The sequence below is a fragment of the Pan troglodytes genome, chromosome 10 (genome assembly GCF_028858775.2).
Source record: "Pan troglodytes isolate AG18354 chromosome 10, NHGRI_mPanTro3-v2.0_pri, whole genome shotgun sequence".
NCBI classification, from domain to species: Eukaryota; Metazoa; Chordata; class Mammalia; order Primates; family Hominidae; genus Pan; species Pan troglodytes.
Window position 1 is genome coordinate 116,006,162 of NC_072408.2, and position 14,657 is coordinate 116,020,818.

The 14,657-nt window shown below is 47.3% G+C and overlaps 1 protein-coding gene across 18 annotated transcripts in view; it reads left to right on the forward strand.

Annotated features, from left to right (window-relative positions):
* ACACB (acetyl-CoA carboxylase beta) overlaps positions 1-14,657 on the forward strand; it is a 158,279-nt gene that overhangs the window by 85,235 nt on the left and 58,387 nt on the right. For 14 of the 18 annotated variants that reach the window (XR_010148148.1, XR_010148150.1, XR_010148149.1 and 11 more), the window contains 5 exons: positions 805-950; positions 3,195-3,345; positions 5,320-5,454; positions 10,480-10,626; positions 12,941-13,129. Coding sequence is in view for 13 of the 18 variants with exons in the window: in XM_016924144.4 (XP_016779633.3) it covers positions 805-950; positions 3,195-3,345; positions 5,320-5,454; positions 10,480-10,626; positions 12,941-13,129 (768 nt within the window). In the remaining 5 variants the exon portion in view is untranslated. The other 4 variants (XM_063786046.1, XM_054664655.2, XM_063786048.1 and 1 more) reach the window with 3 other exon arrangements.

Here is a 14,657-nt window from a genome sequence, read left to right on the forward strand (position 1 = left end):
TCTCTCTCACGTGTCCCAAAGCTCTTGTGTGCTCCTGGGCAGAGCTGGGTCTGGGAAGCAGAGCCCTAGTCCATGTCCAGGTGTTAGTCCATTTGGGCTACTGTCGTAAAATACCAAAGACTGAGTGGCTTCTAAACCACACACTGGATTTCTCACAATTCTCTAGGCTGGGAAGGTCAATATCAAGATACTGGCAGATTTGGTATCTACTGAGGACCCACCTTTCGTTTCATAGACGCTGTCCTTTCGCTATGTCCTTAGATGTCAGAAACGGGCCACAGAGCTCTACAGGGGATCTTTTATAAGGGCACTAATCTCTTTTACAAGGGCCCCACCTTCGTGATCTCATCACCTCCCAAAGGCTCCACCTCCTAAAGCCATCACATTAGGGGTTGGGATTTCAACTTATGAATTTTGCGGGGACACGAACGTTTAGTCCATTGCACCTGGCTGCTGGTGGAGTCTCCAGGGCTGCCTCACACAGAGTGAGAGCTGGAGACAGGAATCAGAAGGGAGTCTCTAGCCCCAGAGGACATGCAGTTGCCAACACGGCTTGACAGGGACTATATAAGTGGCCATTAGCCTACCCACAGGGCAGGTGTGGCTCGCTACTCCAGGCCTCCCCCAGCCCCATCAGCAGCTGCTCCCTTGGCAGGAATTGTGAGGGCTGGGTCCGAGAGACGGGGGTGTTCATCTTGGCCCTCTGTGGTGGACAACCAGCTCTTGTTTGTTGTTAGCGGGGCCCAGCAGTGCTCTGGGAGCACATCCTGAACCCAGGCGGTGACAAGGGGCTTGTCCCCACAGGTGGCCCGGCAGTCTCTGACCATGTTCGTTCTCATCATGAACGGCTGCCACATCGAGATTGATGCCCACCGGCTGAATGATGGGGGGCTCCTGCTCTCCTACAATGGGAACAGCTACACCACCTACATGAAGGAAGAGGTTGACAGGTGCGTGGGGGTGCGAGTCCCACTGTGGGCTGGGCATGCACAGCTCTCTGTCCTGGGCATGGAAAACACAGCGCTGGCCTGTGTGCAGGTCCAAGGGTCTTAGAGAAGGTGCCTTTCCGGTAAATTCTGGGGGTGTGCAGAGAAGTTAATCTCTTGGTTGGAATTCTGTGCAACTGGCAGATATTTAGGGGAGGATCCTAGGAGGCCCTTTTCTAGTAACCTGGTTGGTGGGGATTCAGAGCTGAACGGGACATGACTCCCAGCTCTGTGGCCTGCGAGGTGTGTGACGAGGTGCCTGCTGGCTGTGCATCTGGGCTCCGGCATCCACCCAGTTAGTGCGGCAGTGACCTACTAAGCTCCTCCGTACCAGGCGCTGTGCTGGGTGTTGGGATAGCATTCTGGGTGTGACTCGCGGAGCTTCCAGCCCATTTGGGAAGATGACACACTGAACAAACAGATAGTGGCAGGAAAGGGTGTCGTGTACCTGACGGGTAACACACAAGATGCCCTGGAAGCTCTTAGCACAGGGGCTTGTGAGATAGTGAGATAGGCCCCAAAGATGCCCCGCCTCCGGTGTGTCTGATCACCCCGAGATCACGCAATGAAACAGACCACAGCCAAGGTGACGAAAGGGGAGGGGATGTCTGAAAAGCTCCAGTTAGAGGGTGGAGACTCTCTTCTCAATCCTCAATGTTTTGGAAGAAGGCAGACTAGGTTTATGCCAGAGTAATATTTTGTTATCTCCTTTTTTTTCTTTTTGAGAGAGGGTCTCGCTCTGTCACCCAGGCTGGAGTGCAGTGGTGCCATTGTGACTCACTGCAGCCTCAACTTCCCTGGGCTCCGAGATGATCCCCCCACCTCAGTCCCCCAAGTTGCTGGGACTATGGGCACGTGCCACCATGCCCGGCTAATTTTTGTATTTTTTGTAGAGACGGGGTTTTGCCATGTTGCTCAGACTGGTCTTGAACTTCTGGACTCAAGCAGTTGGCCAGCCTTGGCCTCCCAAAGTGCTGGGATTGCAGGCATGAGCCACTGCACCCTGCCTGTTATCTCTTTTTTAACCCACGTTCTATCTGCCAAGAATGTTCAGGATTACTATAGGTTCCACTCTCCCCAGTTCAAAGGTTAAGACTTTGAGTCAGTAAATATTTGTTGAATCATATCCACTGATTGATTTTTCTGTGTCAGGCCCTGTTGGAAGTATGTCAGTAAAAGGAACCAGCTTTCAGCCAAAAAAGGGTCACATCCTTTTTATTATTTTATTTTATTTTAAAGACTGGTTCTTACTCTATTGCCCAGCCTGGGCAAGAGTGAGACCCTGATCGCTTGAGTCCAGAAGTTTGAGACTAGTCTGGGCAACATGGCAAAACCGCATCTCTATAAAATACAATGATTAGCCAAGTGTGGTGGCATGTGCCTGTAGTCCCAGCAATTTAGGGGGTTGTGATGGGAGGATCACCTGACCCCAGGGAGGTCGAGGCTTCAGTGAACCATGATTGTGCCACTGCACTCCAGCCTGGGTGACAGAGTAATTATAGCTCACAATAGCCTCAAACTCCTGGGCTCAAAGGATTCTCCTGCCTCAGCCTCCTGAGTAGCTGGGACTACTGGCATATGCTACCACGCCCAGCTATTTTTTTTTTTTTTTTTTGTAGAGGCAGGGTCTCACTGTGTTGCCCAAGCTTGTCTTGAACTCCTGGCCTCAAGCGATCCTCCCAGCTCGGCCTCCCAAAGAAAGCGTCACAGCCTTGGCCGGGCACAGTGGCTCACGTCTGTAATCCCAGCACTTTGGGAGGCTGAGGCGGGCAGATCACGAGGTCAGGAGATCGAGACCATCCTGGCTAACATGGTGAAACCCCATCTTTACTAAAAATACAAAAAAAAATTAGCTGGATGTGGTGGTGGGCACCTGTAGTCCCAGCTATGCGGGAGGCTGAGGCAGGAGAATGGCGTGAACCTGGGAGGCGGAGCTTGCAGCAAGCCGAGATCGCGCCACTGCACTCCAGCCTGGGCGACAGAGCGAGACTCCGTCTCAAAAAAAAAAAAAAAAAGAAAGCATCACAGCCTTTTTGTTCACCCACCTCACTCTCAATGTCTCTGAGATAACTATCAACTGCCACCATTTGGGAATGTAGAGGGTACACTCCCCCTTTAGGAAGGGGAAATGGTATTGAAAGCCGGACTAGGCCTTGCTGAGTTGGTGGTCCTCATCAGTCTCCCTACCCCACTCCTCCTCTCTCCCAGTTACCGAATTACCATCGGCAATAAGACGTGTGTGTTTGAGAAGGAGAACGATCCTACAGTCCTGAGATCCCCCTCGGCTGGGAAGCTGACACAGTACACAGTGGAGGATGGGGGCCACGTTGAGGCTGGGAGCAGCTACGCTGAGATGGAGGTGACTGCAGAGCCGGCCGTGGGGAATCCTGAACCCTCAAACTCCCACTCCTCTGGCTTTGTCCCATGTCTGAAGAAACAGGCCTACCTCTCCCCTTGGCCACTGTCTGCAAATTTCTAAGGGAATCAGTCTGCGGATTTCAGCCAAATCCCCTGAAGTATTCAAAGAAAAAAACTTCAGGCCGGGCGTGGTGGTTCACGCCTGTAATCCCAGCACTTTGGGAGGCTGAGGCGGGCGGATCACGAGGTCAGAAGATCAAGACCATCCTGGCTAACATGGTGAAACCCCGTCTCTACTAAAAATACAAAAAATTAGCCGGGCATGGTGGCAGGCGCCTGTAGTCCCAGCTATGCAGGAGGCTGAGGCAGGAGGATGGCGTGAACCCAGGAGGCGGAGCTTGCAGTGAGCTGAGATGGCGCCACTGCACTCCAGCCTGAGCGACAGAGAAAGACTCCGTCTCAAAAAAAAAAAAAAAAAAAACTTCAAAAAATGCACATCTCCCCAGGAATGAGTAAGAAGGTTAATGACAGAGAAACTGGGTACAGAGAATATGGAAACTCTCTGTACTATTTACATAACTGTTCTGTAAACTGTTGTGTAAATCAGTTTCCTTGATTTCTTTTTTTGTTGAGACAGTCTCAGTCTGTCACCCGGGCTGGAATGTAGTGGCGTGATCTTGTCTCACTGCAAACTCCGCCTCCCAGGCTCAAGTGATCCTCCCACCTCAGCCTTCCAAGTAGTTGGGATTACAGGCATGCACCAACATGCCTGGCTTAATTTTTTGTATTTTTGGTAGTGACAGGGTTTCGTCATGTTGCTCAAGCTGGTCAAATACCTGAGCTCAGGTGATCCACCTGCTTTGGCCTCTGAAAGTGCTGGGATTGCAGGCATGAGCCACTGCACACAGCCAAGAATTGATTGATAATAACAATTATTGTCAATGATTAAATATTAAATATTGACCCCAGCAATAATTGAAAGGTGTTAAGCCAACACTTGCAAAGCCATAACCATGTGGCAGGTGCTGTTCTAAGCATTTTACTGATCTTTATTTTTTAACCTTCCCAGCAAATATATGAGATGGGCACAAATGTGATCCCCATTTTATAAAAAAGCTGGGCCCAGGCAGGCTAAGAAACTCGCTGGAGGTCACACACAGCCAGGATTCAAACCCGGAAAATAACAACAATAATAGCAATGAAAATACATCAATAATAGTAGCTACTGCATATTGACCTGCTGCATGGCAGGATCTGCATCTCATTCAATCCTCGTAAGAGCCCTAAGAGGTGAAACTGTCATTATTCCTCATTTTACACTTGGGGAAACTGAGGCTCAAGGAGGGGAGCCACTTCTGAAGATCACAGAGGTATTGGTAGGGGGCGGTTCCTGGGATTCTAGTCCAGGCCTGGCTGACTTGGGTGCCCAAGCTGTGAACTGCCAAGCAAGAGAGATAGCACAGTCCTGGCTCTGCAGCCAACACCATGGTGACAAAGCTCATGCCACGCATGTATCCAGACATTTGGGAAAATTAAAAGGGCTGATGAGCAGATTCTTCATTTCACAGAGTGTTCCCTGAGGGTTTTCTAAGTGCCTTTAATAAAACAAACTGTTCACAAAATGTTTGATTTATGCAGTACGTTTTAGGAACGTGTATATGAACCACTCTATGTAATATGATTTAACAGTATTTCTAAGAGAAGACTCCCCCTTTGGAAATAAACATCAGTTTCCATATCTGTAAAATGGGCATCATAAACACCTCCTTGGCTGGCTTTGCAGATTGAATGGCACTTGCCTGGCACTTAGCAGGCTTCCAGTAAAGGTCACTTTTCCTTGTCCCTTCTGCCTGAACACTACCCAGGGAGTCATTCTGTTTAAATGGCGCGTCCCTGCTCCGGCATCACTAGTTCTGGGTGGCTCTGGGTGTCAATCCCGGTGGGCTCTGTACTATTTCTTCTTTTTACGAAATAGGTGATGAAGATGATCATGACCCTGAACGTTCAGGAAAGTGGCCGGGTGAAGTACATCAAGCGTCCAGGTGCCGTGCTGGAAGCAGGCTGCGTGGTGGCCAGGCTGGAGCTCGATGACCCTTCTAAAGTCCACCCGGTATGTGGCTCCACGGCCCAAGTGCTCTGGCTGGTGCAGGTGCACTCGTGACCTCCACTGGTTCAGTGAGACAGGTGGACTCAAGGCTGGTAGCGCTTCTCCTGCCTCCACCTGCAGACAGAGCTCATCGCAGCAGCCACCATGATGGTGCAGAAACACAAGGAAGCTGCGCCCTGCTTTGCTCAGATCCCTCTCTGTGGCTCTCCATCCTGCTTAGAGTAAAACCCAATTTCTGCCAGTGACCTGCAAGACCCCAAATGAGCTAGCTGTTCCCTGCTTTCTTCTCTGCTTTTCTCCTCTGTCCCTCTCCCCATCACTTACTTGAATACACTGGACCCCTCCCTCCTGGCGGCTGTCCTCTCTGCTGTGAAGGACCTACCCCAGACTTTGCAGGGATCACTCTCAACTCCTGGGAGCTTTGATTCCAATGTCTTCCCCTCAATGAGGGCATTCGTGACCATTGACCACCTTTTCTTTTTAATAGACTTAATTTTTAGTATAGTTTTAGATGTACAGAACAGTTATGTAAGTAGTGCAGAGTTCCCATATTCTCTGTAGCCAGTTTCCCTGTCATTCATTTAATTATCGTTCAATTAATTGTTAGTATTATTATTATTATTCATTTTTTTTTGAGACAGACTCTCGCTCTGTCGCCCAGGCTGGAGTGCAGTGGCGTGATCTCGGCTCACTGCAACCTCTTCCTCCCTGGTTCAAGTGATTCTTCTGCCTCAGCCTCCTGAGTAGCTGGGGATTATAGGTGTGTACCACCATACCAGCTAATTTTTGTATTTTTAGTAGAGACAGGGTTTCACCATGTTGGCCGTGCTGGTCTTGAACTCCTGACCTCAGGTGACCCACCCTCCTCAGCCTCCCAACGTGATGGGATTACAGGTGTGAGCCACTGCACCTGGCCTCAATTAATTACTATTGTTATCAATTTACTGTTATTAATTTAACTATTATTGCATGAGCATGGTCCATTTGTCATATTTAATGAACCAATATCGATATATTAGGTATTATTGTTTAAGAATAATAATTAACTTTAAAATTTAACTATTATTGCAATAATATGGTCCATTTGTCACATTTAATGAACCAATATTGGTACATTATTGTTCACTCAGATTTCTTTAGTTGATTTTTTTAAAATTGTGGTTAAATACACATAACAAAATTTACCATTTTGGCCATTTTTAAATGTTCTCTTGAGCAGTGTTAAATCCATTCACATTGTTGCACAACCATCACCATCATCCATCTCCAGCACTTGCAAAACTGAAACTTGACACTCGTTAAATGGTAACTCCCGAGTCCCTCCTCCCTCTAGCCCCTGGCAACCACTATTCTGCTTTCTGTCTATCAATTCAGCTCCTCTAGGTGCCTCATATAGGTGGAATCTATATAGTATCTGGCCTTTTGTGACTAGCTTATTTCATTTAGCGTAATGTCTCCAAGTTTCATCCATCTGATAGCATGTGGCAGAATTTCCCTGTTTTTTAAGGCTGCATAATATTCCCTTGTAGGGGTGAATCACATTTTGTTTATCCACTCATCCACTGATGGACACTTGGATTGTTTCTACCTTTTGGCTACTGTGAATAAGGCAGCTATGAACATGAGTGTACGATTTTCTTAGTTTTTACCTATTGTCCAGGATCCCATCCAGGTTAGCACATTGCATATAGTTGTCATGTCTCTTTCAACCGCCCTTTAAAAAATTGTGCTCACCTCCACCCACGTGCAAACACACACTGTACCTCACAGAGATGATCTCACTGATTGTCTTGTTGCTTTATTATTTGGCCTCCAGGAGACTGGAAACACCGTGAGAACAGGGCTTTTTGGCTTTCTTGCTCGCTGCTGGGGCCCCAGTGCCAAAAACAGGGCCTAGTACATCAGAGGTGCTCTGTAAATATTGGTTGTTGGATGAACGTATAGCAGGCAGGTGCCAGGGGCGTCACCCTGTCCTCAGGACCACCAGGGGGTGCACCAGAGTGTCTGTCATGTGACCCTGAGCTCAGGCTCTTGGGGGCACCTCCAATTTAGATTCCTCTTAATTTGTCAAGCCCTGTCATTACCGATGAGTCCCTGAGGTCAAGGACTACTTTCGATGTTCACTGTTGTGATCCTGGGGCTTAGCACAGTGCTCGGAGCATAGTGGGTGCTCAGAAATAACAAGTCTTGATGAATGAATGAATGTTTACACCCTCCTAAGCAAGACTCTAAAATAATTAGTACATCTGTCCAGTAAAAAAAAAATTTAAAAATATCACATGGTCTCTTTTCTCCAGAGTATTCTATTAATTGTATTTGTTTTCTTTTTTTAAAAAATTATAATTATTATGGGTACATAATAGGTGTACATGTTTATGGGGGTACATGTGATCTTTTGATATAGGCATACCGTCTAATAATCAAATCAGGGTGATTGGGGTATCTATTACCTCAAGCATTTATCATTTCTTTGCGCTAGGAACATTCCAATTCTACTCTTTTGGTTAGTTTAAAATATACAGTCGATTTTAATTGACTGTAGAGTCACCCTGTTGTGCTATCAATACTATATCTTTTTTTTTTTTTTTTTTTGAGATGGAGTTTTGCTCTTGTTGCCCAGGCTGGAGTGCAGTGGCGTGATCTCAGCTCACTGCAACCTCTACCTCCAGGGTTCAAGCAATTCTCGTGCCTCAGCCTCCTGAGTAGCTGGGACTTAAGGCACCTGCCACTATGCCCGGCTAATTTTTGTATTTTTAGTAGAGATGGGGTTTCACCATGTTGGCCAGGCTGATCTCGAACTCCTGACCTCAGGTGATCCGCCCACCTCAGCCTCCCAAAGTGCTGGGATTACAGGTGTGAGCCACCATGTCCAGCCTCAATACTAGATCTTATTCATTCTATCTAACTGGATTTTTGTACCCGTTAACCATCCCCACTCCCACCAGCCCCACTACCCTTCCCAGACCCTGGCAGCAATCACTCTACATTCTATTTCCATGAGTTTATTTGTTTTAATTTTCAGCTCCCACATATGAGTGAGAACATGCTAAATTTGTCTTTCTGCCCAGCTTATTTCACTTAATGTAATATCCTCCAGTTCCATCCATGTTGCTGCAAATGACTGTTGTTACAATTCTTTTCATTAGTCTCTTTCTCTCTTTTTTTGAGACAGAGTCTCACTCTGTCACCCAGGCTGGTGTGCAGTGGCACAATCTCAGCTCACTGCAACCTCCACTTCCTGGGTTCAAGCAATTCTCCTGCCTCAGACTCCCAGGTAGCAAGTACCTGGGACCACAGGTGTGTGCGACCATGCCTGACTAATTTTTGTATTTTTAGTAGTGATGGGGTTTCACTAGGTTGGCCAGGCTGATCTTGAACTCCTGGCCTCAAGTGATCCGTCCACCTTGGCCTCCCAAAATGCTGGGATTACAAGGGTGAGCCACTGTGCCTGGCATCACTAGTCTCTTTAGGGAGTTCCCAAAGCTAGGAATAGACTGGGCCTTTTTGGATCAGTGGGCAGGTCTGGGTACCTGCACTGTGATTCCTTTCAGCACACATTTCCTGTGCTGGGTTAATGAGGCAGGGCCTGCCCACCCATTCCCTGGAGCCTCACATAAATGCTTGTGAGACAGACTGGGAGATCGAGTAACTTTACTTGGTGAGTGTAGTTAGAAGACCGCCCTTGGCCCTGGGCTGTGGGGGCCCACATGGAGAAGCCATGATCAGATTGTGTAGGGGAAAACCCTCAAGTCAGCTTTTTTTTTTTTTTTTTTTTGAGACAGAATTTCACTCCATTACCCAGGCTGGAGTGCAATGGCACAATCTTGGCTCACTGCAACCTCCGCCTCCCAGGTTCAACTGATTCTCCTGCCTCAGCCTCTGGAGTAGCTCGGATTACAGGCACGCGCCACCATGACTGGCTAATTTTTGTGTGTATTTTTAGTAGAGATGGGGTTTCACCATGTTGGCCAGGCTGGTCTCGAACTCTTGACCTCAGTTCATCCTCCCACCTCGGACTCCCAAGGTGCTGGGATTATGGTCATGAGCCACTGTGCCCGGCCAAGTCATCTCTTAAAAGGGGAGAAAAGCCTGCAGGGCTAGGGGTGGGGATGGGTGTGGGTGGAGGGGTAGAGGGTGGGCAGGAAACGGAGTGTTCTCTGCTGGGAGAACAGCACATCCCAGCACCGTGCGTCATGCACAGTAGGTATTTGTAGAAAGAATGAGTAGACGAATGAGCACATTTAGTCTGTGTTGCCCTCTAGGGAGCTTTTTATTTTTCCATGTGTTTACCTAAGACTGAATTTTTATGATTTACAAAAATCAGATGCATTTGTATGAGATGTTCATAAATTTTCATCCTACTGTAAGGTGTTTAACTTTGGGATTCAATAGAGAATGAAAATAAATACAGAACACAAGGAGATTTGTTAATTATAAAGCAAAACAACAACAACAACAAACAGATCGGCCGGGTGCAGTGGCTCACCCCTGTAATCCCAGCACTTTGGGAGGCCAAGGCGGGCAGATCATGAGGTCAAGAGATCGAGACCATCCTGGCCAACATGGTGAAACCCTGTCTATACTAAAAATACAAAAATTAGCTGGGCGTGGTGGCCTGCGCCTGTAGTCCCAGCTACTCGGGAGACTGAGGCAGGAGAATTGCTTGAACCCGGGAGGCAGAGGTTGCAGTGAGCCGAGGTCGTGCCACTGCAGTCCAGCCTGGTGACAGTGCGAGTGTCTCAAAAAAAAAAAAAAAAAAAAAACAGATCTCACCGCCACCCCACAAAACTGTCTGGGATGTGAAACTGTGTACTGGGCCATTTGCAAAAGGAATGGTTTGGAAAACCCACATTGGGGTGTGAGTTTGGCCATTTTAACTTTCCAGTTCATTGTCTTTGATTTTTTCCTCAGGCCTCATCCTCACTTGATTACGGAAGCCGGCAGATCTGTCCTGCCTCCCATTCTGCCCGGTCCCATTTGGAATTCCCAGAGTTTTCCTGACCTGTCGTTCTTGTGGTGTCTCATCAGGCTGAACCGTTCACAGGAGAACTCCCTGCCCAGCAGACACTGCCCATCCTCGGAGAGAAACTGCACCAGGTCTTCCACAGCGTCCTGGAAAACCTCACCAACGTCATGAGTGGCTTTTGTCTGCCAGAGCCCGTTTTTAGCATAAAGGTAAAGTCACCTATGAGCGCAGGCGTGTAGACCAGTGCAGAGGGTCAGAAGGTCTACCCCGTGACAGCAGAGGTCATTATTGAGTAAGAAATGAGAAAATGGTCGGTCCTCTGTTGTTTTTATTTTATTTATTTTATTTTTTTCAGACAAGGTCTGTCACCCAGACTTACTGCAGCCTCGACCTCCTGGGCTCAAGAGATCCTACCACCTCAGCCTCCCGAGTAGCTGGGACTATAGGTGCACCCCACCACGCCTGGCTAATTTTTTGTATTTTTGTAGAGATGGCATTTTGCCATGTTCCCCACGCTGGTCTTGAACTCTTGGGCTCAAGTGATCCATCCGCCTGGGCCTCCCAAAGTGCTGGGATTACAGGCCTGAGCCACCGCACCCAGCCCCTCGGTTGTGTTTATGAAGGACCTGTCCTCAGGGAATTCCTCAATTCAATTGTAAACATTGGCCTGACTTTTTCTCCTTGATCGTAAACTGGGCTTGTAGCAGTTCAGCTCAAGACTGAGAATACTCCAGTAGGACATTAAGGAAGGAGTCAGTGGGGGTCACCCTGCTTAAGGAGATGACAGACAAGGCACTTTGTTTGAAACACACCTCTGTTCGTCATTCACCCTTGCTGGGTCTCATCTGCTCACTCAGTAGAGAAACAAGAAGTTCTCTGATTTGCAGACCTCCTTGAAAGACCCATGATGCTCATAACAGTGACTAACCATCACACTGTGTGCTGTACCGGGTCCGTCTCAGGAGAGCAAATCATGATGGTGATGATGATAATAACCGCCAACCCTTAGCAAGTATGTACCATGTGTCACCCCCCTTTGTTTTTGAGAGGGAGCCTTGCTCTGTCACCCACACCAAAGTGTGGTGGCACGATCTTGTCTCACTGCAACCTCTGCCTCCCAGGTTCAAGCGATTCTCCTGCCTCAGCCTCCCGAGTAGCTGGGATTACAGGCGTGTACCACCATACCCAGCTAATTTTTGTATTTTTTAGTAGAGACGGGGTTCTACCATGTTGGCCAGGCTGGTCTTGAACTCCTGACCTCAGGTGATCCACCCACCTTGGCCTCCCAAAGTACTGGGATTACAGGCGTGAGCCACCATGCCCGCTGTGTCACCTTCTAACTACTTAAAAGTTCAATCATTTCATCCTCCCAGCAACCGATAAGGTAGGAACTCTTATTTCCATTTACAGTTGAGGCAACTGAGGGACACAGAGACTAAGAGACTTGCTGTGCTTCATACATGAGGAGGCAAAGATGAGATCTGAACCATGGCCATCAGGATTCTGACTCTGTGCTCTTCGCCCCCACGTTATGCTGCCTGATGATTATTACCACCATTGCAACATTTTTTTTTTTTTTTGGAGACAGAGTCTTGCTCTGTCTCCCAGGCTGGAGTACAGTGGTGGAAACACTGCTCACTACAACCTCGACCTCTGGGTTCAAGCAATCATCCCACTTCAGCCTTCCAAGTAGCTGGGGTTACAGGTGCCTGCCACCACACCCAGCTAATTTTTTGTAGAGACGGGGTCTCGCCATGTTGCCCAGGCTGGTCTCGAACTTCTGGGCTCAAGTGATCCTCCCGCCTTGGCCTCCCAAAGTGTTCAGATTACAGGCATCAGCCACCGCACCCCACAATAATTGCAACTTTTATTAATTGGGGCACTTCGCAGTTTATGCATCAGTTCACTTTGAAACCTCACAACCACACTAGGATGTTGGCCCCACTATCATCGTCATCCAAAGACCATCAGCATTGGCTACTGAGACACCCCGGAAACAGCATAGGGCAGCAGTTCAGAGTCTCAGGAGCTGAATAGCCTGGGTTTTCTAGCTTACTAGCTAACTTACTAGCTGAGTGACTTTGGTTAACTTAACTAACCTCTCTGTGTTTCAGTTGCCTCAACTGCAAAATGGACAAAATCATTAGACTTCCTTTATATGGTTGCTTTTAGGGATCAAATGATAACATGTAAAGAAAGTTCCTAGAACACTGTCTGGCACTAAGCAAGTATCCTATAAACATCAGCTCATCATGTGACCTTATGTTTGATCCCCCCACCATGCTGGCTTTCTGATGCACAGAGAGGGGGAGTCAGGGTCTTCCTATGTAGGGAAACTGAGTATTCCCCTGTGGTCAGGGGGCCATTCCACTCTGGACTGCCCCAGAGGCTGCTGGGTCTGGATCTTCAGCCACTTGAGTGCATGGGGTCAGGATGGGTTGAGCTGTGTTGGGTGCCCTGTTGGGGGCGGTGGTGCCCATGCCCATGCAGGGCTGGGGGCTGATGCTGTGGTCCCCGCTACAGCTGAAGGAGTGGGTGCAGAAGCTCATGATGACCCTCCGGCACCCGTCACTGCCGCTGCTGGAGCTGCAGGAGATCATGACCAGCGTGGCAGGCCGCATCCCCGCCCCTGTGGAGAAGTCTGTCCGCAGGGTGATGGCCCAGTATGCCAGCAACATCACCTCGGTGCTGTGCCAGTTCCCCAGCCAGCAGGTGCGTGCTCCCCCGCCCAGCCCCACCCCACCAGGATGGTCACACTGGGCCGGCTCCCGGTCTGGCTCGATATCTGGCCTCTGATCAAGTTGAACTCCTTGAGACCCACTTATAGCCTAACATATCAGGGGCCGAGGGTTTCCTTTTGAGCCTTGTCTGCAGAATCCTATCATTTACTCAAAGCAACAGTTGTTTGAATGAACATCAGTATTCCTTAGGCCTCATTGCCTAAAACTCAAGATTCTGAATAGGAGTGAGCAGTTGATGCAGATGGAATGAGCAATTCCCAAAAAATAAACTGGCTGACATCATTAGAGGAAACTGCAAGTTTTTTTATTTTTGTTTTTTCACTGGTTTGCAGCTTTGATTTTCCACCCCTGGATTTTGTAGGTGATCATCTGGGAGCTTCATGTATGGGGGTGTGTGTGTGTATGTGTGTGTGTGTATATATATACACACACATACATATATATATACATATAGACACATACACATGTGTATATATGTATATATACACATACACACACGTGTATGTGTCTATATGTATACACATACACGTGTGTGTATATGTATGTATACACATACACGTGTGTGTATATGTATGTATACACATACACGTGTGTGTATATGTATGTATACACATACACACACGTGTGTGTATATGTATGTATACACACACGTGTGTGTATATATGTATGTACACACACACGTGTGTATATATGTATGTACACACACACGTGTGTGTATATATGTATGTACACACACACACGTGTGTGTATATATGTATGTATACACACACACGTGTGTGTATATATGTATGTATACACACACACGTGTGTGTATATATGTATGTATACACACATATATGTGTATATATGTATGTATACACACATATATGTGTATATATACACACATATATGTATATATGTATGTACACACACACGTGTGTATATATGTACACACACACACGTGTGTGTATATATGTACACACACACACGTGTGTGTATATGTATACACACACACGTGTGTGTATGTGTATACACACACACGTGTGTGTATGTGTATACACACACACGTGTGTATATGTGTATACACACACACGTGTGTATGTGTATACACACACGTGTGTATGTGTATACACACACACGTGTGTGTGTGTATACACACATGTGTGTATGTGTGTATACACACGTGTGTATATATGTGTGTATACACACGTGTGTATATATGTGTGTATACACACACGTATGTGTATATGTGTGTATACACACACGTATGTGTATATATGTGTGTATACACACATGTATGTGTATATATGTGTGTATACACACATGTATGTGTATACACACACATACATGTATGTGTATACGTGTATACACACACATACATGTATGTGTATACGTGTATACACACACATACATGTATGTGTATACGTGTATACACACACATACATGTATGTGTATACGTGTATACACACACATACATGTATGTGTATACGTGTATACACACACATACATGTATGTGTATA